The sequence below is a fragment of the Tympanuchus pallidicinctus genome, unplaced genomic scaffold (genome assembly GCF_026119805.1).
Source record: "Tympanuchus pallidicinctus isolate F22 unplaced genomic scaffold, pur_lepc_1.0 scaffold22, whole genome shotgun sequence".
NCBI lineage: Eukaryota > Metazoa > Chordata > Aves > Galliformes > Phasianidae > Tympanuchus > Tympanuchus pallidicinctus.
Window position 1 is genome coordinate 18,610,659 of NW_026294739.1, and position 27,672 is coordinate 18,638,330.

At 41.4% G+C, this 27,672-nt stretch overlaps 1 protein-coding gene across 3 annotated transcripts in view; it reads right to left on the reverse strand.

Moving 5' to 3' along the window:
• FNDC3B (fibronectin type III domain containing 3B) overlaps nt 1-27,672 on the reverse strand; it is a 148,316-nt gene that overhangs the window by 24,454 nt on the left and 96,190 nt on the right. For all 3 annotated transcript variants that reach the window (XM_052685753.1, XM_052685755.1, XM_052685754.1), the window contains exons 10-22: nt 25,720-25,858; nt 25,342-25,395; nt 19,083-19,207; nt 16,326-16,500; nt 15,578-15,664; nt 13,674-13,812; nt 12,999-13,070; nt 12,432-12,550; nt 11,515-11,620; nt 10,581-10,753; nt 8,923-9,036; nt 7,537-7,686; nt 4,007-4,287 (exon numbers count right to left, since the gene is read on the reverse strand). In XM_052685753.1, coding sequence (XP_052541713.1) covers nt 4,007-4,287; nt 7,537-7,686; nt 8,923-9,036; nt 10,581-10,753; nt 11,515-11,620; nt 12,432-12,550; nt 12,999-13,070; nt 13,674-13,812; nt 15,578-15,664; nt 16,326-16,500; nt 19,083-19,207; nt 25,342-25,395; nt 25,720-25,858 — 1,734 coding nt within the window. The remainder of the gene's footprint in view (nt 1-4,006; nt 4,288-7,536; nt 7,687-8,922; nt 9,037-10,580; nt 10,754-11,514; nt 11,621-12,431; nt 12,551-12,998; nt 13,071-13,673; nt 13,813-15,577; nt 15,665-16,325; nt 16,501-19,082; nt 19,208-25,341; nt 25,396-25,719; nt 25,859-27,672) is intronic.

Below are 27,672 nucleotides of genomic sequence, written 5' to 3' on the forward strand. Positions count from 1 at the left end.
AGGTTATTTTCAGCTTGGTCAGAAAATCCTTTGTAATGTATTCCAGCAAACTCAAAAATCATTTCTGAATTAATCTTACAGAGTCTGACATGTGAAGAGTTTCATTCACCAGTTCCCACAAGCAGAATGCCACCAGCTGCAATACATGCGTGTGTGAAAACCTGCAGATTTAAAACACCACAGACTACACAAAAGAGAGGAGAAGCAGCTCAGTCTCCTCCTGCCATCAGGCTGAATGTAAAGGACAGCAATCCTACCAGCCAGCCCCACAGGTCCCTCACACTGCACTCTTCTGGAAATGGAGCAAGACTTACCTTTAAACTTCAAAGCACAGATTTTGCTTTACAACTCACTGGGGCATTGCTAACTTGAGCATCCATGTGCATTCTTCTCTTTGCATGCTGGAAGATCTTTCCCTTGATACAGTTTAGAAATTAAAAATGTCTGGAATTTGTATTCCTAAATGGAATTAGAAATATGTGCTGCTATTTAAATGCAATGGGGCTTATCTGCCTCCGTAAACTATGCAACTTCAGAGCAAAAGAAGAATTCTTAAAAAAAAAAAATCACTGTTTTGCAGTGAAGTGTCCCAATAGTGCTGCACAATTAACTACAGAAAGTGTAGAGCAAAGCCTGGGAACAGAGTGTAACAGAAAATTGACATTTCTATTACTGTCAAATACTTATTTATTGTGGAGTATTTATTTACTCACTTCTTGTTAGATCGGTTCACAGAAAACCAGCCCTACCTTTGTTATGCTGTAATCACAGCTTCCAGAGCTCCAAGGCTACGTTAATAACATGGAAAGACTGCAGAACTCAAGATACGTTCCTGCAACTGGCTGGCTTACAGCAGTGACATTTATAGAGTGCTTTTGGGAGGCGTCTGCTTATTGCAAAAGCAGTGCTGGTGCCTGACACTGGACAAGTCCTCGTGAAACCAGCCCAGCCTATCCACTGGCTGCATGGCACAGGCATGCCTCAGTTCCTCATGCTTTGAATATATTCTAGGATGCAAATCCTTCTTGTGTTGTGCTGGCAAGATTTGCTGCCAAGACAGAGAAACCATCAAACTTGCCAGCTCCAAATGACCTCTGCAAAGAGCCCTGAGCTTCCTCTGCATGTATTTGAGTCGCACACGGGTGGCCGTGCCATCAGATGGATGCAACAGCACACCCAAGCCAACCAGCCCACTGGGGCAGACATGTGAGGGCCTACAGCCTGAATCGCAGTGCTATTCAAAACCATGCTCCTTCCTGATTTTTGCTTTGGTGGATTCAAACTATCCAACATTCACATTTCAAGTTCAGGGTTCCTGTAAACAAAACGTTTACAGTGGAATTCCAATGCAATCAAGCAAATAAGCCCTTGGCTACCTTCAGGTTCTGCTGAAACTTTGTCAAGAGATTTCACAGTCTCAAAACCAGTAGCGTTGAGCTTGTTTAGTCTAAGAAAAACAAAGCCTGGAAGAAAACACATTCACTGCTTTTAGACGCAGCAGGGAATAAACACTTGAGAGAGAAAAGAGTTAAGTTAAACAAAACTGACATGAAAAGAGAAACTATTGGTGAAGAAATGAAGAGAACGACATCAGTGAAGTTCTGAACAGCCCTTGATTAAAGCAGGGAGGGCTGAAATCCCCATCCCAACATCTTTCAGAGAACAGCCTGATAAACACATTGGAAGAAAATACATACATAGCAAAAATACTTTGACATACATTTCCCAGTTACCACAGCAGTCTTTTTGTGCTATAGATTGTGCTGCATAACGTGTAACTGGATTTGTCCCTTGTCTTCTCTGCAGACATGAGATGTAAGGACTGAGACAATCTTTCTCTTGTTTTATTTTAAAAATAAAGCTTTCACATAGTATTACTTCTTATTAGTCACTCACTGGCTTGTACTTTTCACACAACATTTTCTTTCTTTGTAAGAACTCAGTCTTACAACAATATTTAGAATAGTTGCAGACTTAATGCTCACACTTCAGCATTTTCATTTGGATCAGAGACAGCCAGACTCCCTGACTACAAATAAGTAATTTAATATAGTGTTTTTCACAAATTAAAGAAACAAGAATGCAAAAAATAAAACAATCTAGTATGATCTCAGCACAACAGTATTTTTACAGCAGCACGACTAAGAGCTTCGGGGACTGCATCCTGATTAGAAAGCAGAGTAATGTCCCGTCCATCACTTCATTCTGTACCTCTGTTTCCAGGCTTTGGAGACAAGGCTGGTATCCAAAACAAAGCTACAGACAACTAGAAACCATCTAAAGAAGGGACTGAAGGACAAAGGCCTCTGTGATGAATGCTCAGAGCTGTTTTGACCGAATATACGAGGAGAAACCAAGTAGTACAAGATGTACTACCAAAGACGATGCCTAAAGATGCTGCACAGCTGGGTGTCCAGTCAATAAACAAACTGTTCAGCTCTTTTACTACCTGCATGATGTCTTCAATTGGTCTTCAAAGTTGAGTTCTCTGGTTTGTCTTGGAATAAGACCCATGAGCACCAGTGTAGAGAGAAAGAAAAGAGGGAGAACGTGGAGGTGGAGGGAGGTCAGAAGCATCATGACAGCAACCTGAAATGGTTCAAACTGCTCTGCACCTTTGCCCATGTGCTATATTTTCACAAACACCTGTAGCTTGCCTAGGCCAGCGTACAGGCTAGAAGAAGCATTTCCTCTTTTACACTTTTTTTTTTTTCTCTACCCAACTTACAAGGTCAAAAATAGGGACAGTTTTCACTAAGACCAGTTTTCCCAGTCAGGAATGATGCAACAACACTTTGCTGGCACAGAAGAGGGGTCAACACGAGGAAGGATCAGGAGGCTTCATGCTGCAATAAGCACAGCTGAAGATGAGGAAACACTTCTTTTCTGCTTTTGTCAAAAAGGATCACAGCTACAAACCTCTGAAGAACTGCAGACAGCAACAATGCAGGTGTACTTCCTGGATTTATATGATTCAGACTGCCAGAGGAACTCTTTTTTTAAAAACAAATCTACTTTTTCATTGTTTTACAACATGTTTTTGAAACCCAGATATTGTAGGCAAAGATCAGGATATACTGCACTGGGCACTACAAGTAATGGAAGTATGCTTCTTTGTTAAGTAATTTCTAGTATGAATATTTGCGTATTTGCCACAAGAAGGTCTCCTTCTTGAAAACATGGGAAGATTTGGGAGTAGAAATTTTTATATGAACTCTACAAGATCCGTAAGACTGTGATGCTGCATACAAAGAACAAATAAATGTTACAGTAATTCGGTGCCATATCTAATTCTACAGCTGTGCAATCAGATTTCAGGCTTTACTAGAACAGTACTTAAACCAGAATTCTTCTCATCACATCTTCTGTTGCAGTGCCTTTCACTGCCTGCACAGAACCCTTTCTGAGTTTTTAATTTTAGTTAACATTGGGGAAAAAAAAACACATAAGCTTAAGCATTAGCTGATCATGTCATTTTTGCAATGTCACTTAAAAATTTAGAATCTGAACTGTTGTCAATAAATTGCTTTAAACTCAGATTATCTTTTAATTAGTTTTCATTTTCCAGTAAGAAAAATAGCTAGAGCTACATAAACAAAAGTTACCTGTGTGCAAACCCCTTCACAGAAATCAATATATTTAATAAGCTCTTGTAACAGTACTGATAAGAATTTGGAAAGTTTAAAAAAAAAAAAAAAGACAGAAGTTGCACTTTAATTTTAGTTCTCTATAATTTTTGGAATTATTTTACCTACTGGTGTCCTTAATGCAAAAGCAACTTCAAAAGGAGAGGTCAGAGATAACAGGAGAAGAGAAAGAAGGAGAAAGGTGGGGAAATGCAGTATTTGAACATGAACTACTGCAATTTGTTCCATAAAGCAGCTACTGCAGATTTCTAGGCTCATTTGGCTTTTTTCTACTCCCTCTACATGCCATAAACATTTCCCACGTAGAATTAAACCACGTAATCTCATCCTGAATAAATACCACAAAAAACTGTACTCACCGGTATGAGGTTTCTGGAAGCAGATCATGAATAACATAACTCGTAACATTTCCTACAGGAATGCTGATGTCACCAAGGTCAATGTTGTATGAAGTAATCTCAGCTCCGTTATTGCATGGCTCCTCCCAGTTCAATGCAAGGCACACAGAAGGTGAGAGCTGACAGGCATCCACGTGCTCATCCTCCAGCACAAAGAGGGTAGAGACTGCATCAGGTACAGACGCGGGGATCCTGCAGGTTACCAGTTCACTGTAGGGTCCAGCTCCTGCCTGGTTAACAGCCTGTGTGGAACAATAACACTGTATAGAATAAACGTTCTCTTTCACATGCCTATCAAGTTTTTAAATCACAAACTGTGCAGCCTGGAACAGCTCCATGGATTCCTCACAGAGGATGCATCACTAGCTCATTCTCCAAAGGATGATTCATATCCTCTACCTGCATTAGGGTAATTAATACCTTCCTTAGTTACTCAGGAGTGCCACTCAGGAAAACTGGAGAATACATTTAATCAAACTTAATGGTAACCTTTTCATCAGCAGCAAATTTGGTTTGCTAAGAGGTAACGTCAAAGTGAGTGTGCTGCCAGTGACAGGTGACATCACAGTGCCCAGCAAACTGCTTACCTGAAATTATCAAATTGGTCTGCATAAAAACCTCAGTTTCTGCAGTGTGGAACATGATGTGCCAACGTAAGGGACATTTGACTTGCTGTGAGTTACACAGGTTCCTAGCTCAGACAGTGAACAGTTAATTGGATGCTAAAAGTTTCTGGTATAAGAATATACAAGCTCAGCATGGCACTAAGCCTATGACTCAGATTTCCCCAGGAGTCACAGGTCACTAGCTACCAACTACCAAAGTAGATAGCTCAATATTTTCCACCAGAGAGGAGACCAAACAATTCCCAAACTCCTCATCCTGATTCACAGATGTAGGACCCCAGCAGAAAGTAAGGTTCAAACTCTGGCCCCTTTCTGCCCGTTAATTAGAGGCTGATGCCTTTGCAAACTGAACATCACACAATTGCACAGGCCTGCCTTACAAACGGTTGACTCAGTCAGTGCTATGTGCTGTGTATGCTGCACTGTTACCTTCTCACTCCTGTGCAAAGAATCACAGAGCCATTCAGGCTGGAGGGGACGTTGGGACACACCTACTGCAACTTGTTACTCAAGCCAGGCCCAAGGCTGAGTGGCGGGTTGCATGTGCCTTTGTCCAGCTGCAGAAGGTGCAGCCCTTCAGAAACAGCTTTTGCTGTTTCAAAGCATTGCCCACCACCCATACTCCCATAGCAATGGGGGAAGTGAGCCGACTCTCTGAGCAGATGATAATTAACCTGGAAAGCCTGTGCTTGCAATCTTGCCAGTAGGAGCATGATGGCAAGGAAAGGATGCATCAAACACTTGCTTGGTTCCTTGCCTATGCTAGGCTACAGTGACTATTTTTTTTCTACTACGCATAGTACAAATACAAAGCCATGCTCTGTTTTTCCAGGAGGCGTTTTATTCAATTGAAGAAACAGATAATAAAGTTAGATTTGTCAGCCCTTAAAAAGCCCTTCAAAACAAATCCCGCTCCAGGGACATCTTCAACTGAGCAAAGTGCTGCTACAACCGTTCAAACTGAGCCTTGTTTTGTGGTCTGCCTCTAAACCAGCGTTTGGCAATCTGTATCTTGCTCCAAGCAATTTATTTTTAGTGGTGCTTTTAACTGCTTTATTAGACAACCTCATCATCATAACTGATGGGAATTTCATTCTTCTTTGTTCCTAGATGCTTCCCCCCACCTAAATGACATAATATTTCCCTTTGCAGGTGCCACGATTGTTTTCAGGAATATTCATTAAAGAAAAAAAAGTTGAGCAACAGTAAAGACAAATTGTCTACCTTCAAGATACGTAAGCCTGATTCCTCAATTCTCTCTTTTTATCAGGTTACTGTAGATTGAGATAGCAGCATTGCATGTTTATTAGAAGACTGAATAAAAGTAGTTTGGGAAATCTTTATTTTTATAAAGTGACAGAAATATTTTTTGCTAGAGCTGCTAAGAGACACAAAAAAGAACCATTATTCTCACCATTAAAAAAAAAGAAATTTCTGATACAATTCAACTCTCCTTTGTCTGCAACAAATACTTCATTAATTTTCATGTAATTGCTTAAATGTTGCAGCTTATCTTATATCATGGTTACTCAGACATGCATCTCCATATTACACAGACTGACTACAGGATGAAGCTCTCTAGGAAGCAATGCATGGGTCACTGATAGATTTCAATAAAATCTCTTAGTGCTGTTGGGCATTTCATTTCACTTCATCTATGGAAGAAATTACACTGGCCTTGTCAAAACCGAGGTGGATGCGTGCAACATTTCTGTGGCACAAAATGTAAAATTAATGTTTGCTTGAAATCAACCCCATACAGCTGTCTGTTTCCATTTTTAACATCAGAATCTCTGAGTTCCCCAGCATTCACCACAGAAGTGCTCTCATGGTCACCTCCCTGCTCACTGGGTTCTGAATACCTTCCTTCTTGAGCAAACAGATGCACCTTTGGGCTCAGACTTTCAAGCCACCCATTGATGTTCATTCAACAACTTTTTCCAGCACTGCCAGAGCAAGGTATAGGGCATTTACACTTACAACAAAGTTACTAAGCACAGCTGAGCATACTTAGAGGTGTGGGGCCCTTGCTCTTTGGCTGTTGACCAACTGCTCAAAAGAAACTTCGTAAAAGAAAGTCTATGTCCTGCTGGAAAAAAAAAAAGCTGAGAAGGAAACACTTGACAGAAGTGTGCTGTCCCTGATCAAAGGAAATGCCCTGGGTGGTCCACCTCCTGCCAGCTTGGTGGGGATATGAACCTTTGGTTGGATTTACTTCTGACACTTATTCTAACTTGATGTACAAATAGATCTTTTGGAACCTCGTGCAAAATTATTTTTACTTCACTTTCAATTAACTTTGCTTTGCATTTTTCAGTGGACATAAGGGAGAACAGAGTAGACACAACCTCACAAATATAAGAGAAAATGGTACAGATGAGGACTCACCTTTTGGCAGCTACAACCATCTAAGTGCATGAGAATCTACTCAGCTGCTTTATTTGATAAATGAAACAGATGTTGGAGTTTATTGTTTAAGCTAGGGAATCTGCAACATCCACTTGGGAGGTAAATGTTCACATATTACCAAATATTTGTTTTTTTAAAACGTTCTCATTTTATTTTACCATCACAGCTCAAGGTAGTCGTTAAAAGTATCATTCACTAGAAATTAAGAATATTAGACATGCAAGCCACAAGTTACTCCAACTCCCTTGCTGGAATAACTGGTCTGCCACTTGAATAGCATTGAATCAAAACCTTGTTACAGCAGCCTGCATTATTTAAAATACATGAAGCCTGCACCTAACTTTCAAAACACAGAACTTCATAGAGTCTATGTAGGAAAAAAACCAAAATGCAGCAGAAGGTAACCATGACTACATCTTAAGTAGCAGTGCATGTAAAAACATGCAGCTTCCATACCTGTAGCCTACAGCAGTACTGCGCTGCTGCTGACAGCTCACTGATTTCAAAACAGGTATCTGTGCCATTATATGCAAGTTGTAGAGATTCCTCATCTTCTCCCCACTCTAATCTGTATTCAGAGATGTCAGCACCAGAACATTCAGGACTCTGCAACACAAATATTCATATCATTTGATTTAGAAATGAGCACTGCACATTTTTGTGTTTCACTGGGTAAGAAAGAAACAACCTGACAAAACCCTCTTATTTTGAAATTAATGGCACTACTGCTGTTGCAAAACGAAGTGCCCTGAATTAGTGTTCCCCTAGTAGGTTACTGAGACAGTAGTTCTGCACAATGTTTACCTGAAAGAAATAGACAGAAATGAGAGCATATGCAGCTACTTCACTTTTCATCACAACACCCAGTAATAAATTGTCTTTCCACTGGCTTGGCAGATGCATAGCTGTGGAGAATGCAAAAAAGCATCAATCTAGTCAATCAAAATATCTCTGGAAGAGATGGCCTTCAAGCCTGAAGCAGTTATTCATGTTACTGTGACAAGACTGACCTCAACAATCATGGCAGCTCATCTGGGGTTTTCGATGCAAGTCAGCCATCAAGCTGATGCACAAAGCATGGGACAGGGAAGGTGGACCTGGGTAGATTAATGTCCACACAAAAACTCATGAACATCAGTAACTTCCTTCTCACCAGAGGTATCGTTTTTTGGAGGGCAAGGCAAGCTGCATGGCTGAACAGCTGCTGAGTGTTCCAAGACAATCTGTGACAGAATTACAGCCTCACTGTTCCATATTACACTGCTTATGTCATCTTTCCTGCCTGCCTTAATTACATAATGTTTTTAATGACACCAATCAACACTTCTGTGTTTCAGCTAAGACTTTATTAAAGAATCTAAAGTCTAAGATGGTGAAGTATGGAGAAGGAATGCATGCAGACTAAAATAAAAGTAAATATTTGGGGAAGAGACAAATAATTTTTGAGAAAGAGCTAAATTGTATGCATTTGTGCTGGGTTCATCTCATATCAGAGACTTCACCTTCCCCCAAAATAAAATATTTGCCTTCATAATTCCCCCTCAGGACATTCTGACATGCTAGAAGTTTATAGAGCGCACTTTAGACAGACCAACGCTACCATGTGACAACAGTGTAGGATGTCCTGTGTCTGAATGCTGGTCCAAATGGCTCAATATCAACTTTATGCTTTAAAAAGAAGAAAAGATGGCTTTTGATAATAGAAGAGTTTCTGCGTATGATTTTACTGCAAAAGTTCTTCTGAACCAGTTAAAATCTCTTGAGCTACTTTTCAAGGGTGCAGAAACAACATTAGTTTGGATAAGGAAAACAGAAATTAAACAACAAGGACACACGACCTACCTCCCAGCTTACAAGTACACGTGTGTCGGAAAGGAAGGACAGGGAAGGTGCTCTGCACTGGCCAGGCGGCCCTGCTGCCGTGGTGATCTCTGTAGCTTCTGAGTATGGCCCATACTAGAGAGAAACAAGGTATTTGTACATCAGTACACAAACATATTCACAGCTCACATTCAACAAAGGCTTTTCAACAACAGCACATAGGAATTTTCTCAATGCAATAAACTAGCTGAAAGATAAACTAAGCTTTCAGCACTCAGTGCTAAATATCGGAGCGTAGCATTAGACCATGTGAATTATTGAGATGTTACAATGTGAGGAATGCTTAGGTATCAGCAGACTGCACTTTGGCTGCTCCACCACATCCTCCTGTGCCATGATGACTGCCTCTGAAAGCCAAGGCCAATTCCAATTTACCAAAGAGTAGGATTGGGTGCTGAGCAATAGAAAGCTGAGAAGCAGTTTGTTTCCCTCTACCTTACTTCAAGGTATTCCCATACCTATACCATAGCCTGGTTTTCTGTCTGGCTGTGAGGAGGAGCACAACAACACAGTGGAGGTGAAATCCAGCTTATATATAAAATGCTTGCTGTATGTTAAATGCAAGAGGATGGCATATGATGGAGCTGCAGTCTGGGTGTATAGCAGCAGCATGTCACCAAGTGCCACTTCACCCAGCGGTCATAGGGGCCTCTGTGGGCAGCTCAGCCAAATGGTCAGAGATTTGAGTCTTTGGTAAAAGAATCAGCAAAAGAAAAAACAAATTTCAACAGCCAGGAAAGCTGACTTCAGCCAGCAGCACAAGCACAGCAGAACTGGGGCTGTGTGAGCGGGATAATAAATTTTGTTCGGTACATCCCCAAGCTAATTAGAAACCATTCTCCAGAACAAAGGAACATTGCATATTAGCAATTAGAGGAAAAACACTGATACTTAATATTTTGGAATGGAATACTAATAAGTATGGAAAAATGAACCATTATGAAGGCTGAACAACGCTAAAATTTTTGTTCCAGACAACCTCTCAATGGGCACCTGTCAGTATCTCTGCTAGCAATGAAGGCTAACATTCATTGCTTCGTCTGAATTACAAAATGTACACTACAAAGAAATCTCACATCTTTACTCTGGCTGTTTCTTTACACTACAGGACAGAGAAAGGCTATTTGGTATGTTCTTAGCAAGATGTAATCTTACAACGAAATCATAAACAAACAAGTATTCCTCAGATTATATCAATACCTAAGTGAAATCCATCATTTTTACACAGTTAAGATTTGAAACAGTAGAAAAGATCAGTAGAATAAGAGTAAAGAGAGATATTCTTGTAAGAAGATAAGACTGTTAGCAGGGATTTTGCGTGTTTTGGTCCAGCTGACTCGGGCCAGCCAAGCCACGTAAGTATCTGAAATCTTGTTTCAGAAGAGCTAGATTCAAAACCACAGCTCAACCTAAAAGTTCTTTTAAGCACTTCTCACTTTATTTTCTCCTGCCCATCTCACCTTTGTCTTTCTGATCATCAGCGCTAATGCAATCACTGTCCAGAACTGCACATCTTTGACTATCAGCACTAATACGCAGTCCTGGATGGTCATTTGCATCTCTGGCAATTTACCACCAGTGAGAAAAAGCCAAGCTATGGTCCAGCACACTGCACATACCCCACCATCGTTCAGAGCTCTCACTCTGAACCGATATGTTGCTCCCGGCAGAAGGTTGCTGACGGTGCACTCCAGATCAGGACCATGGTACACTTCAGAAACAACTTCTTCTGGTTCTGTCATTTCTACGCTGTATTCTGAGATGGGACAGCCACTTTCTGATGCAGGGACATCTAAAACATAAAGACGTCATGCATTAATAACATAAGGGCACGTGCCAGAAAGATTTTTTTATTTCACGTATCACTGATCTATCACACACACACAATATATGGATACATATTATCAGCAACAATTTCCTTCTTTGATAGATGCCTTACCTGCAATACCTCCAGCACAGGAACGATCAGCATAAACTAATTACTTGTAACCCTAAACATTCACTAGGTCAGACTGCCGTGTGGAAGACCAGCAGCTCCTCCCAAGGCCATGAACTTTCACCCTGGAAACTGCATTTGCTTCCAGAAGGTGCCCAGCGACTTTTTAAGCAGAACAAAGTTCCTCTTCTGAAGAGCTGTTTTTTGCCCCAGCACAAAGAATAGGACTGAAAACATTCCCTCTGGGTCAAAGACAATTTAGGAGGCACGTGGTATGGGGTCTGCCTGACCTAATCTTGGCTGCTCGGCTGTTGTTGGACACAGGGAGTGAGGGTCACATACACTCCAAAACTACTACTTACACATGGGATTTCTGGCAAAGACTCACTAACACCTCATAAAAACACAAGCAACTTCCATTCTCAAACTTCATTAGTCACACTGCTAACATTTATGAGATTTTAAATCTCTGCACAGTGATCTAAACCTTGCGCTTCACTTGAGATAACAGCTTTGTGCAAAACTAAATTTGTTTCCCACGTCTGCGTTTGGCTTGCTATAGGGATCTTTTCCACCATGAAAGCAACCTGTTTGATTGATATGCTCCTATGGCTCACCCCATTGCAGCTGAACTTCTTTGTGCTTCGGCTTCCCCAAAACTCTTGGTGGCCGGCAGTGACCTGGTGCAACACTTAGCGTACGGACAGGTAAACTTTCTGAGCACTGAAAGAGAAAAAGAGCTCAAGTTAGCTCTGTGGTACTTCTAGCACCTGCAAAGCAAACCACGAGTAGAAAGTGATAAAAAACTACTTTCTAGAACAACTATTTCTAAAAGTTTATATGAACAAAAGGCAGCAAATACTATCAGGCGTGTTTCTTACAAATGCAACTAGCAGAGTTCTTCCATTAGCCTACTCAAATTTGCAGCACAGGAACTGTTACTGGTTCCTGTGGAATCAGCCTTGGAATACTGGCTGATTTGATGGGGCTCATCATTTCATTTTTCCTTGTTTCAAGTCCTATTGTACTCAATCATAAAAAAAAAATCAAAGCAAAAAAATGAAATTGTAAGTACTAAAATAATTCTAAACTAAAGAAGGGAACGACAGCAATCAATGGCTGAAAAGGGAGCCTAAAATTTTCCAAGAACAACTCCTCCACATGGAAACTCATCACCCCTACAGTCACCAGCATTCGTCAGTATGGGCTCAAGTAGATGAGATTCTGTGGCACTTCAAGTGGTCAGACCAGACAAACACTGGGCTTTTTTCTAGACTACATGTAAATATCTACAGGTTGGAGGAAAGCAAACCACCCTAAATTGCATTTTGACTACAATTCACCAGATTCACATAGAAATCTTCCAAAATTTAGCAGCTTGCAAGAAAAAAATTAACTGCAGTCCTTGTAGCTTTATTCTATTCTGGGGAAAATATTCACCTTTGAAAAGCAGAGATCATTTACCATACATAGCAGATAAATCTCAAAAAAAATGACAGAAAATGAATAGCCCTGACTGCTAGATGCTACTTACCTGACTGTGTCCACCAGTGCTGATACAGCATGCCCGGAGTTTGTACAAAGTGCCTGGTTTCAAGTGAGTACAGGTATATTCTGTAGCTGATCCACTATAAGCCACTTCCCATTGATTTGCTAGAAAATTAGATATATCCAAGTTCAGAAAAGCACAAATGCAACGAGTTTACTAATGTCAAAAATAACATTTTTAAGATGGTTTTCCCTGTGATTTATTTCCTGGAGTCATTAATTTCAATACTACTATGAATATTATTCCTGTTTTAGGACATATGCATACCTAGACACATATAAACACAAAAAACACACACAATATATGCATTTCTAAAACATATTAAATATAAAATAAAACAGTAGCTTCAAGCCCTCTAATGTAAAATTCCACTGGTCATGGAGAAAAAGAGCATTCTTAAAACCAACCAATCAACCCTTCCCCAAGAATCCTGTAAACGTTAGGGCTGTAACTCAGTTTCCATCACCTCTGCATCACACTAATAGCCAGAAGGGCCTGTATTTCTTTACAATAGTCAGAACGGGTTGAAATGAAAACTTGCTTCAGGTTTACCTTCCGGACTTCCTTGAGAAATCTCTAAGAGATACTTCAGGATTTCTGAACCACCGTTATCTTGTGGAGGATCTAAAAAGAAAAAACCAACAAGAAACAACCAGGGGTGTTAGTAAATCAGGATAAGGATTGAAATAGAACAAAAAAATCACAGAAACTGTTTCTGATTCTGCTCCTTCTTGTCCACAAACCACCTCCCACCACGCTATCTACACCAAGAAATTCATAGCAGAAGTGGACAGCAGAATTTAGCTTTCAGAATGGCTCAGAATAACATTTTGTAAAGATGCCACAAACAAAAAAAATGGAAAAAGCCCTGAAAAAGATCGGATATGGATGTTAGCCACATTGACAAAGGAAGCAGGTAGAATGAGAAGCAGCATCCATCTACAATGAGGCACGAAGTGGAAGGTAAAAAGCCTGGATGCGCACTTGATTAAAAGTCCAAGTTCACTAGCTAAAAACAAGCAACAATTCTGATTCTTAAAGCATAATTGCTTTTACACATCTTCCAAAATACTCACGTAATTAAGCTGGTGAGATTTCCAAATATATGCTACTTTGTGTACTGAGAAGCCACATGAAATCCACGTTACAATACATATTAACAGAACTACACCAAATTCAGCATGATGACCCCCACAGAACCCCCTGTGTCAAACCAAAGTGGCTTACCCCACTTCACACTAAAGCCATGAGATGTTATCGGCCCCTTAATGACAGGTCTGGTTGGAGGTCCTGGCCTGTCAGGGCTTGTTGTGCAGACCAAAACTTCACTTGGAGAACTTTTTCCTTCCACGTTAGAAGCGAACAGCTGGGGAAAAAAGAAATAAGGTAACAAATTTAACGCTGCTTCCTGTAATAGTTTTGCACAGGATACATATCATTAAAGAAAACAGCATGTTACATTCCAAAACAGTGTGTGGGATGTTAATAACAGCTGATTGTCAGCATCATTTCTCCAGAAACCACGCTGATTTTCCAATCTCTTCACCAGCAACAGATGACGGTGAGTTTAAGGTAATGGCACTACTGTTTCTCTTTTCTTTTTAAGGCAGAAAATCACATGGCAGCTTGAGGTTATTTACTCACAGGAGATGAAGATAATAACAACTATGCTATTACTTGGAGGCATTGCAAACCAATATTTAAAACAAATTATTTCAGATATCAGTGAGCAGTAATTAAAAATATAGAGTAGATTGACAGGCAACCAAGTGATGTGTGATCTATAGACCCTGAAACTAGCAGGATTTGCACCAAGTCAGCTTTCTCAGGTGAAAATCTTTTATCTCTTCCCAAGAACACTTTCTGGTGACTTCAGTGAGAATGCTGCTAAGGGAGAACATGGGGACTTGGCCATGAGACAGAGGAGATCAGGATCATACAAGAAACCCCAAATGGTCTAACACTGTGTGGCTGCTGAGAGCTGCGTTAGCTCATACGAGTCTCTGGGACATAAATCTGCTGCCAAGGAAGTGAGTAATAAAATATTTATTGTAATTGCTAATAGTAAATATAAGCTAGCAGGAACTTTTCCACTTGGAGAGCTCTGCAATTCTCAGGAACGGCCATTTCTATCCCCTTCTCCTAAAACAGGCTTTGGGGAAAACAATTTGTAATTTTTAAGGCCAAAAAAGTAGATTGAAGTTCTCCAGCCTGTATATGCTTGCCTTAAAGAAGTCATCAAAGCCAGTATCAGTTCACTGTTTCTCACTGAATTTGACTGGCTCTTAATCTTCTGCATATGGAAATGTTACCCTTCTGGTTTGCTAAACTGAAAAGCCAGTTATGATGTGGACATCCCTACTGACCAGCTGCCCTCCTCATCCCCGCTTCTTTATTTCTTACTGCCGCCTTTTCTAATTATTTAATCACCTCTTGGTTCTTCCTGATTGTTCTTCAGTTTGAGGCATCCTATCATGAACACCAGATAGATGACATGGTCAAACTGCTCTAGGGAATCAGTTTGAGATATAAATGTAATACAATCTATTTATAACTTGTAAGGAACTTATGTATTGCTTTATTTGTACTGCAGAAGTCTGCACTAATCCAGCAGGAACTGAAACTTCATCTTAAACTGACTGTTAATTTGGGATCTTCAACACTTCTGAGCCCCTCCTTCCCCAGCCTCAAGTCCTTCACTTTCTCATCTGCTTGCTAGAAATAGAAATGAAACTTTCCTTTCAAGTCACTGATAAAATTACTGAACAATATATACCAGGGTTGTTTTGCAGGGAACCTCACTAGAAAACAGTCACTGATAAATTATAATATATGCATAAATTAAGTTCCTCCCTACTCTTAGTTTACTATTACCTGGAGTCCCGTAACAGACCACCTATTTTTTGCTAGCCCAGAATTAGCTGGATGGCTCCCACTGCTCATTTTACAACGCTGCTGTGATACGAGTTAATGGAATTCATCCATCAGTGTAAAATAACCCCTGATGTCACGGAGAGAATTTGGATTGGATGGCTCAGCTTAGCAGGTGGCAATAAAGGGTCCCTACAGCGCCTGGAAAAAAACATCCAGTGCAGGAAATGCTGTGCAGTGACAAAAATAAGAAGATTCACCCTGAATTTATACTGCGTGCTTCTTCTGAGGTTCTTCACAGTACAGGCTTGCTCCTCTCCAGTGTACTTTGGGTGAAACACGCTATCCTAGAGAAACAGACAAAAATAAACACATTTCCAGTAAGTGCCCTCTGTATTAGTGTACAGCTAGAATCAAAGAGCCTCAAAGAGGCTTTGCAATCAAGGTTTTATTTTGTTTGCCTTTTTTAGGCTACTAGGTCACAGTAACATTCTGTTAGGACAGTGCAACTGATCTGAATAATATAATTTGGCTGTACAATAAGCACAAGAGCAGTAGCAGCAGTTTATCACATATAAGAGAAATAAAAGTGACAGACGATGACAGAAAGCAAGCGCACTCCTCGGCAGTCAGCAGAACATAGAGGACTATTTAAGGACAAACTGCCCTATAGGTTATGGTCTCCTCTGAAGCTTTGTAAAGGAACTGTGCATGGCAGCAGACAATTTTTGCTAAGAACTTCATCTAATTCTTAAGCTAAGGATTCCAAATTCTGCTCTGGAGCTGAACAAATCACACATCCATGTCCTGCCAAATACTGCATACTCTCAAAAGGCATTCTATTAATTTTTTTTTTCTGTTACATAACGTTTTAAGAATCCTCACATAACCTTTGATTGGAACAGCCCTTCAAAATAGCAATCCATAATACTTTCGATAAACTTGGACTAATAAATGGAAACTCAATTTGAGCCACTCAGTACACTCTGTAGTAACAACAGCACTTACATTATCTTCTTCCTGAATTTCCAAGGTGTAGGAAATCACTTCTTCTGGCGTGCATCCTTCTACTTTATTCCACTGCAATGCAACCCACGTAACACCAGCTCGAACAAGCCTTGGTGCAGAGGGAGTCTGAGGAATATTACCTGCAGTGTAGCATACCACCTCCTGGCTGTACCCACTGGACAGGAAAAGAGGACAGAGGAACATTTAAAGACAAACCCACAAAAAAAACCTTATTCTATTCACATACATATTCTGTAGTTTCAAAAAATTTAGGTGCTGCTAATGTTTTCCAAATGGGGAAAAAAAAAAAAAAAAGAGCATGCAAAGTTAAGGAAAAGTCAAAACTAAGGATAGAAATAAATGGAGGATTGTCATAGAATTGTAGAATTCTGTGTCCTCACAGTCATTTTTATGAATTTCATTGCAATGACATTTGGAAAAATACCTGATTGCCTCAAAAATATTTACTTGCTCTTAACTGTGAAGTAAATCTAATTTAACAAGGAGGAACTAAAGCATAGCAAACAAAGCCCGACTTCTACATTTTCACATGTTGAATTTGAGATATAGTTTCCACCTCTAATGAACTTGGAATACAACTTTATTTAATCTCTATCTCTGAAAGCCAAGTGCTTCAGCAAATCCAGACTCAATACTTCAGACACCCCTCCAAAGAAAGCAGGGAAAACGTATCCATTCATAGAATCATAGAATCACCAAGGTTGGAAAAGACCTAAAAGATCACCCAGTCCAACCGTTCACCTATTCCCAATCGCTCCCACTAAACCATGTCCCTCAACACAACATCCAGCCTTTATGACCATGCAGACTCAATAACACATAGGAGGTGCCCAGTGCAGGCTCAGACACCTTCCTCCTCTTCAGGTTGGCTTTGCTCCTTTCTAACTTTACCTACTCAAATTCCTTTGCATTTAAAGCTAGAACAAAGTTGTTCCTTCACACAGTTCAGGCTGCAACCAGACAGAACAGCTGCAGAAGAGATGCATGCTCTCACCTTGTCTAAAACTCAGTATGCAATGCCTTGCAATGCAACAGGCTGTTGTGTTCAACAAGTGTGGGAACAGCTCCCATAAGACCCCAGCAGGCTGTACTATGTACAACAGAAATTTGAGAATGACATTTAAAGCAGCTAGAGTTTGGTGCATCTTAAGGAGTGCATCAGAACTCTCAACTGAGCGCAATTTTCAAATCTGTTTCTAAAGCACAATGGACTTTTGTCAGTTCATCACAGGAATGCAATGCACACAAAGAAGCTACAGCTCCTTTCCCAAGCCTTCTTTCTCAAAAACAACACAGGAACATGAATTGAATCCTAACAGTTTAAAAACAACTCACCAATAGCCAACATCTGAACAAAAAGAAGAAAAACATCTCAGATGATAAATCCACAAGCATTAGAGCCAACACCATCTTAAAATATGAAGTGTTAGATGACATTAACATGCCATAATTCTGAGTGCTGTCTATAAAAAACAAGCCACGTGCTGTTGGTGCTTATCTCATAGATTAACACACAGTGGCTGACATGAGCACACTTCTTTGTAAACTCATGAGAAAAAAGGAGAGTATAACCAAAAAAGGGGGGAAGAGCTGAAGCACGTCTGAAAACATTTTAAAAATCTGGCAAACAGAAGAGATTCTCCAACTGTGAACTTTGCAGGGACATCGTTATCGTGCAGCAGCACTCTTCTTTTTTGCACTTAGCAGCTCCAGCTCACATCTCTGAAACAGTTGAAAAACTATTTAAACAGGGACGGAGGTGATCTCGCAAGAAGCTGGTGAGGGACTCCGCAAACACGAACAGCCCCAGCATATCTCAAAGGGAAAACACACGATCACAAATACAGTAACTTTCTCAAGTTACACATTGTTAGGAGTTTCACATTTCAGAAGATAGGACAAAAAAAACCCCAATCTCCCACAGCAAAGCACATCATTATAGGCCAGCTGTTTATGTTTCCTTCTTGTAGTAATTACTGGATCCTGTTTAGCTAAGGCCAATGAACGAGTACACAAAAGCACTGGTTGTTTAGCTTCTTCACAGCTCAGCATTTCCTTGCCTGCTCTCCCTTCCACGAGTAGACCCAGCCCCTACAGCACCATGTTCCTTGGGTACACTCTGGCCCTTGCTGTGCAGTGCCTCCCCAGGAGGTCCCTGAGGGTTGGAATAAGCCTGATTTCTCACCACTTTCATTTGAACGCATCTGCTCACAGGCAGAGAAAAGCCTTTGGGTGTGCCCATCCTCTCTGGGGTCAGCCCTGCCAGTCCTGAAAGAAGGAAGGGACTGTACTGCTGAAAAAAGACAGAGGACCTTTGCTGTAAAATAGGAAAATAAATACATCAAGATTCCTTTCAAAATCTGTAACTCAACTTCCTCTTGCTTGTTTTTCTTGGTTCGCAGAGGTCCCTAGGGGGAACTTCACATAACAGATGTATTCTTTTTGTATAAGAAACAGACCACAAAACACCATTTAACACCTCAAAAGAAGTCTCTGCCTCGGCCAACCTCTCTCTCAGGGCAGTTCCCTGGGAGGCCAACAACCCCACCAGGGGAGATGTGACGAACGCAGAAGTGTTAATAATGGACCAAACATCAGATATTTAACTCAAAACCATAAAGAGGAGAAAAAAATGAAAACAGAACAAAGCAAAGTCTGATTTTATGATTTCATTGCAAGTTGAACTCTTAAAAAACTACTTTTCGTCCAAGAAGCGTGCATCCTGGGCTAACTTACCTAGTACCAATGTCATTCTGAGCTGCGAGTCGGAAGGTGTAACCCAAAGCTGGACACAGCTTAGTCAGCTTGCAATGCTTCTGGCTTCCAAAGTAGCATTCTCTGAAACCACTGTTCCTTTTTCCCTAGAAAGAGCAGAGTCTGTAATCAGATAGCTATGAAACAAAACTGGGTGTTTTTTAAGAACTGTTAAATGATATTAGATTTAGAGGCTTTCATATAAGCAGTGAGCAAACAGAACTCTGTACAACAGCTACTGGCAGCACTGCTCCATTACCTAAATTAATACATTTACATGCAGAATGTTGTCAGATCCCTCCTCCTTGAGGTTATCTTCATGAGACATATTTACAGCTTTTGACACTTTAACTGAAATGCAATTTATCCTATTCCTTAACCTCAAGGCACACAAGCTGGGTGTGAAATTCGTCTCGGGAGCCTGCAACCAATTTCTCTGTACACCAGATTCCATCGGCCCTTCAGGAACACTTCACCCACCAGAGGGCTCTCGCTGCCCGCTGTCAGCCCGCCGTGCTCCAGCTGCTCCACGGGACAGGCACAGTACTTGTCTCTGCAGCTTTTAGTTTTGGACTATTTCCAACAAAGGTGCCCCTCACTGCAGTTAATATTCAAACAGCCCAACCTGCTGCTGCCTCCTCGGGCTCTGCCCCTCTTCCCAAGCACCATTCTTCTCCCACGGTCAATATATCACTTCATCATTAAAGACTCCCAAAATACCCAAGTGGGATGTACATTTTTCACCAGACCGTTCTCCAGCCCCTGTCCATTTCCACCTCCTTGCACTTGGATTGCAAAACAGAAGCAAGAGCTCCACAAAACACGTGTAGTAAATCTCCAGGATGTGTTTGCCAAACTAAAACAATCACACAGACCTCCAGCGCTGCACAGTTTGGAGGCACTGAAGGGACGTTCAGCACAGCAGCAAATAACCATAACTTACTTTTATTTACCCAGTGCTATTCTACATCTGTTCTAGAACTTGTTTTTACTGATGCTCTCCTTTAACTTCACTCACCTGCTCTGGCTGCAACATTACTGCACAGCCCAAATAAATTCAGGGGTGGAACTTCTTTCAATTCTAACATCCTTCAGTATACAGTTACGAGATAAAAATTCTTTTCAACAAAAGCAGAGGCCTCCCTGTTTCCCAGCTCACCCTGCTCAGTACCCTGACCACACAAAACCCAGTTACTAATCTTATGCTTCAGTAAAATAACCATTAATCAGGGCAGGACTAATAGGAATGGGGCTTTTCTCCTTTATGCAAACACTCCCTTGCAGATTCAGAAGCCTTCGATTAATTTTTCTTTGATGGTTTAAAATCATCCCGACTTCGCTGCTTTCAAAGCACTTGAAAACATTGAATCTCCTTTGACTTCGTGCTTAGGGATGTATTTTTTCCATCACTTCCCTGTGCTTTTTCTCCAAGAGAACAGAGCGACCAAATGCTAAGCATGTAATTAACGAGTACAGCATTGGCTGGCTGGAAAGGGAAGCCATGAAAAGCCTCACCTGCAGCACAGCACCTGAACTGAGAGCAACAGACTGTGGAAATTCCACTTTGTCAGACTGGTGGGTTAAAACCCAACTTTAACATTTGGTAATCTTCAACTTCACCATCGTACAAATTCTGACACTGTATATATCTTTCTTCTGGATCTGGTATCATACATTCCCCAGGACTCACTCAGAGACTGACTGGTATTCAAGTTACTCAGACTGGCTGGTATTTCGGCTTCTATTGGCACTAATTGGATAGGCTGGCCGATATTTCTAATTATTCTGGCATTAATGGCCTGGAAATAGTCTCTCTGCTCCTTCCCTCCCAAGATTTATGAAAGCTCTAATGCTGGCATAATTATGGACAAGCACAACTGGCATGCTGGTACTGGCTGCCACCCAAGAGCCTTGCAGCTTTCCCAGAATCCTTCCCCTATTCTTTGTATATTCAGCATCCAACTTTTAATCCTCTAAATAATGTTTCGTAAGTTGCTTAAAATACACTGTATCATTTCCTCAAATATTTCTAATCCACAAATTTCAGAGGGAGAGCAGCCACTGTCTGATTTCCCCAGCCCTGCTTTCTCCAGCCTGCACCGCCTTCTATTCACAGTGACAGCCCATGCTGTGCTGGCATCAGGGCCCGTCCGAGGAAACGGGGGCAATTTAGCTCCACCAATTCATTAGACTTGCACAATACTATAACACAGCGTATTAGCAGAGATTTTAAAAGGTTCTCCTGCTGTTTCAGCTCCATTTGAAGCTACACGCACACTTCAAACGGTGCTGAAGTTTCTCGTGGAGATTGGGTTGATGGAGATGATGGGAAAGAGATTTTAAGCAAGTTTCGTTGGCTACTGTCCTTGCAGAAGACACTGTCAGAAGGGATGAGCCGCTGTAGGAGAACGGAAGCAGGAGCAGAGCACAGCCCTTCCCAAGCCCTCAATGCATAGGGCTTGAATGGAAGCTGCCAGCATCAGACCTGCAACCAGGAGGCACGGTGGCAATCTGTTCCAGGCCATGGCAGCGTAACTGCTGCACTTGGTTCATGCTGGCAATAAAAAGCACCAGAGTGATACTCGATCTGACACCAGGCTGTGATGCAGACTGTAGGGGTGATAATAAACACACTTGAATATCTCTGCAAAGCATTTATTGTGCTGGCACTGCTGCAAGTGGCAGCAGTTTCTGTATATACAAACACTCAGAAAACAGAGCAGGACTCACAAAACATCCCTAAAATGTGTATATAGAAAAGCAAATGGTTTTATCCAAACATCTCCTCTTGCATATCTAATAGCAGTGACACGGGCACAAAACAGACCTAGAGGGCAGGAAGGCAAACATGCACCTAAAAGCCCGAGCAGAGCAGAGGTCTATGTATCCCAGTCCTGGTGGAGCATCGCTGGGGCACACAGACCAGAGGGTCAGCTAGTACAAGTCAGCACATCTCTGCCAGCTGGTCTTAAGACATTTAAGACTTCTTGGCAGAATAAAATGATCTCCATCTATTGCAGTATAAACTTCCATGCATATGGAATTGAATTGGGTGGTAATGAACCTGTCTCTCTCTTCCACAGATTAAAACACAACGCTCTCTGGATCAAAAATAAGGCATGAACACACTGCATGCCCTTGTCTCTGGCTCAGAAACAGTCCTACGGACAATGAATAGGGTATCCTCACCATCCGTATGCACAAGAGAAACATTTATTTACTACCACTCAATCACAGGATGATCATTTCACGTCTAATTAGTAACAAAGGCCTGATTCTTACAGCACTGCCAGGGGCAATTTCTAATGCAACTGCAGTTCACTAAGTTTGATGAATGCTGGCATCTGGAGAAAGCATAAGCTCTGCAGTGATGTTCTGCTACGTACATTTTTAATGCATCTTATTCAGATCAATCTTTTTTACCCTGAGTTATGAATCCAGGTTCTATGCCACCGAATGGCTAGTTTAGGTTCGTAAGGTCAAAGGGAAATGCAGAAGAAGAGACAGAAGGTAGAGTTTTCCCCAATTGCTGCTTTAATAGAGTGCTTCCAGCCTGCTGGTGCCAAATCCCAGCAATCGAAGTGTGGGCACATCCAGATCCCCTGGAATTTCAAACCACTGGAGAAGAGGGGTTGCTCCTAACACCCCTGAAGTCAATGGAAACTTGGCTACCAAGCACACCATTTAACTGAGCAACAATTTGCTGACCTTTTGCTCTCTGCTGGAGAATGAAGGTCCCTCTGCTACTTGCAGCTTTTTCAGGCAGTTTAAGTTAAACCAGTTTATTAGCAAGGCTTTACTACAGTAATTCAATGATCTACACCAGAACAGAGAAAAAAAGAATTTGCCTTTTCTAAGTAACAGACAACAGCCCGTTCAAACAATTTAATCCAAACTGAGGAGGAAAAAGATGAAATAGCAGGATTAGCTTTGTCTATCCACTGCTTTATTTTCCAGGCCCCGCAGGTCAGAAAAAAGCTCAGAATTGACCTGCAGCCATGCAAGGTAAGGTGCTGTCCTCCTGCTCCAACTTAGAGCCTCACCCGACCCTAGGGCTGTAAAACAGCACCACGCTTCTGCCATCATTTTACAGCAACCATTTACCTTTTTGAGTAGGAAAGCAACACCATCTCCAATCCTGGCTGCACTTTAGATACTATAAACTTCAATTCATCAGCCACGGGAAGCTGTGAGGTCTGAGATGCACTGCTTCTTGTAACTCACTCCCTACCTCTTACTGCAGTCACATTTTCTATGCAGACTGCCATCTTGGTGTGTTTTTCTAACTTTGTTATTGGACAGGTTTCTTGCTCTCCATTCATGCAATACCCCCTGTGCTTTGCAGTTGCAATTTAATTTCCTTCCGATCACCGATTTTCCTGTGTTTATATTTTATCCTGTGCCCCATAGCTAATGAATGCTGCTCTAGCTGAGCTCTGGCAGAGCTTCTGCTGTTGCCTGGCAAGCATTCTCCTCTCCCTCCACATATTTACTTCTTGATTTCAGCAGGACACAGTGTGGCATTGTAACAAAGCTGGGGCATTTGCCTAATCGAAATTTACGTGGCGCAGAGAGAGTACAACATTTACAAATGACATGGGCTGCCATTCTTTCATCCGTGCTGGCCAGCTGTCCGCTGGGATCTCAGATTTCAGGACTGTTACTGAGAAAACAAGGTAATCAAAGTAGATGGGCAAAGGCAATCAGGATTCCTGCATTCTTTGCCACTGGTGCATACTCTAGTCTAAAACAAGCTACTTTTGCCCCCATGAGAGAAAAAGAGGCATAATCAATCTTTCTAGTTATATTCTCAGTATTAAAGGTTGAAAGGACAAGAGCAATCTGTTACACATAAAAAAGACAACTGGGCACCACGTGGACAAAATTAACATTGAAAATATGTGCACTGTATTAATGTTCTGTTGTTGATCCTTCACCTCAAATCTTCACATTCTCCCCTTCCCTCCTCCACTCCTTCATTCCTCTGTGTTGTTATGTTCCCATGGCTTCCCAGCTAATGGAAGCTTTGCAAGAGATCAAAACTGCAGAATCAAGATGTCACAGAAAGTATAATGGGATTATCCTGGCCTGTCCTTTTGGAGAAATATTTTTTTTATTTCCTTTCCCAGACCTCACGCTCCATTTTTTTCTTCTTCACTGAAAACCTTTCCCCTTCCATTATGCAGAGAGAGGCAGCCAGCCGCTCTGGAATTATTGTTTTATTTTAGTTCAGCGGGTTTCTCATCATGAAGGTCCCACTTGCTGTGATAGTGCATCCAGTAAATGTTTGCACAGCGGGTGGCTCCAAATGCCAAACATGTAGCAGACCGATCTGGGAACATATGACTAGTGAAATGATGGAGAACTGTTCATAGCAGACTATTCCCTTTAGAATATTATTTTTAGAATATTAAAAACCCAAGAGATGTTTCTCAGACTGAACAACTACACGCCCCTCCACACTCTTCACTTCCTGACTCATCACGTTTTATTTTTAATGTGTTGCCCAAGCCTTCTGTCACCAATACATTTTTCCTTCAAAGATGATAACCACTGACTCACGCTTGCTGCAAAAACATGACTTGTGCAATGGCAAAAAGGCATAAAGGAATCAGGGGAAGGAGGGAGGACTTGCAACCAGAACTCACTTCAAGCAAGCAGCACTGCACACCCCTTGCTTTTGGCCCTCTCCCCAGTGGCATGCTGCTCACTAATGCTGTAAGTTAAGACACCTTTGGGGCAGAAAACCAGAATTTTCCCTGGTGTCTGTAAGAGTACTAAAAGTCACTGTGTAAAGGATACCATTACTTCAACCTTGACTACATTTTCTGCACAAAGGTCTCCATGATCATGTCCTGCTGCCCTTGAGGCAGGAACAGTGTTTTTCCTTCTGCACTTACCACCCAGAAGAATGTGATCATGAACAGACCTCTTAAGATATATCACAATGCAAGCAGTTACATAATAAGTAATGCTAACTGAAAAATCAGGCACACCACGCAGTAAAAAATTGAATTTCAAGAGTACAGAAGCAGTAAATAGTGTCTCTTCATAAAACACCAAATCATAAGCATTCCCCTCACTGCTCCTTTCACAATTCCAACTCTACCGACTGTCATCAGGATTTCATTTTCCTACTTCTAGTTTCCCCTCTATTTAATTATTTTTCTTTACTCAGAAAATCCTTGTAAAGCCTGAGTGCCATTTATTTACGTATTTATTTCAACTGATTATTGCTTACCTCATCCCACTCTAGAAGGTAGCTGGTGATTTTTGAGCCATTATCAATGGGCGCCTATGAACAAAAACAAACAAAAGGCAGTTGGGAATAAGAGAACTACTTTTTGCCCCCAAGCATATGACTGCAGTTTAAAGTAAAATTAAAGCACACAGCTTGGCAGCCTCTTAACGACTAACGAGAAGAAGCTGGAATGTAATGAAACACATACATTTTAAAAGTCAAGTCAGTGCACAGGGAGGGATTTGTCAGAGCAGAGCAAGTTCATGTCCTTTACTGAAAAACGCCTGTCTCATTTTCAGTTATGTTTTACAGTTATGTTGGCACGCTGTATTTTCCTCAGATTTTGTGAGTGCCCACTCTGACCCAAGCATTACCTACCTTCCATTGTAAGGTTAAGGAGCTTTTGGTCCTGTGAGAGGGCTTGGGTGGGAAGGGACACTCTGGTGCTGAGCTGTGAGTGGTGAAGCTTACTGGCTCTGAGCAGGAACCCCTTACTGAATTGTACGTTGCATACACCCTGGAAATGGACACATGGAATTGGGTTATACATTTGCTGACCAGACTAGAAAGGACTGCCTCAGCCATAACACTTGACTACCAAAGCATCCACGATACTGTCCACCAATGACAGATTTCTCACAAAACACTGGCTATCTGCTTCACTTGGTACAAATATCCAAACAAATCCACAGCCGAAGAAGAGAGTTACAGCATCTTATGCACCAACTCCCATTGCCCACTGGGTTACCATCATCTTTTCTTTCTACCACGAGAAATTATTTCTTAAGCTACTGTGTCATTTTGCACACTATGCAAAAAATGCTCTTCAGAAGATAACAAAGCATGAACTCATAATTAAATAGGATGAACATGAATGCCCTGTTCACGCTTGACTCACATGTGCCATGTCCAGTGGTGGCAACTACTGACCTCCCTTCCCTCCATGAGTACAAGCTTCTATACAGCTGCAGTGCCAATATTTAGTGAGCTCTTGGAGTTAAAACTAACACAAACACAAAAATAGGGATAAACACAGCTCAAAAGCATCGCTGTGATAGAAGTCAACTCGATTTCAGGCAAACTGTCCATATACCAGCATAGAGGGATATCACTGTTACAAAAATAACACACGAAAGCAAAACGTATCTGAGCACCTTTACAAAAAAATGAAAAATCAATGGTATTTTTCTCCTCCACATTTTCCATGAAGCAAAAGAAAGTGCAAACTTGAAGTCTTCTACTCAGAAAACATTCCAACCCTGACCAGACAATGACCTCTGGGCTGGCTGTAGCTATTGTGCGCTTGAATGGGAAAGGGCAATTTCTAAATTTGTTTAGAGTAGGTAAGAGTAATTTATGCACAATGGCCACCTACTCAGAATCAAACCTTAGGGGGAAGTCACAAGAACTGCTCTAGTGCTGTTTTATAGCTCACCTGTTAGCAGTCAGGAGTAAAAACAAATGCAATTAATTAATTGCCTCTGCAGCTGGCAACTGGCCATACTGTGTGCATGTGTGTTGGAAACAGGCAAGGCTGAGAATCAAGCACATCTCTGGGAAACACAGATATGTAAAGATGAGTTTAAGGATCATCTTCTGCAAGTCACTGGAAAGCTGAACTGCTGGCTTTGCCAGTTGGAAGCTGTGATGGTACCTGTGTGTCCCTGTCACTAAATGCTCTGCTGCTGCTTCCTGCCTGCTGGAATGTTTCTTGAGAAACAAAGAGAAGGTAACAAGGGTTGTGAAATTAGTTGGCTCTGAAATTTCTGTAGCATAAACCTTTTATGTGATTAAAGACTTCATTTTCATCCACCTTAGCCATAAAAGGGACCAAGAGGCTCTCACAAAGGCACATGCCATCATCTTTGTACCTACCAGGACAGTAATATTTGAACCCACATCCTGCACTTCTGCAGAGTGGAGAGGCTGTTCTAGGTGCCCAGGGCCCAGTGCAACACTTATCAGTGTGAAAACAGAAGCCCTTGGAGATGCTGCCAAGGTTAAGCAGACCCAGAACAACGTGCTGAGTAACGGCTGCTCACATGCATTTCTTTACTTCGTAGCTGTTAATACATAATGCAGTTTCAACTAGCAAGAAAATTGTCACAGAAAGCAGTCTGCTTTTTCAGCATTGGTTTCCTCCACTACAAACACATGCTGCTGCTTTTTAGGTCTGACTTTTACATTTGGCAGTCACTCATTCTCTTTAAACAAAAGTTACAGCTAACTGTTCACAAATGATTTATAATTTGGCAAACATGCAGGAAAACTACAGGGAACTGTAGGCAGATAGGCAGAATGAATTGATTTGGAAGCAAGCCAGCCAAGATC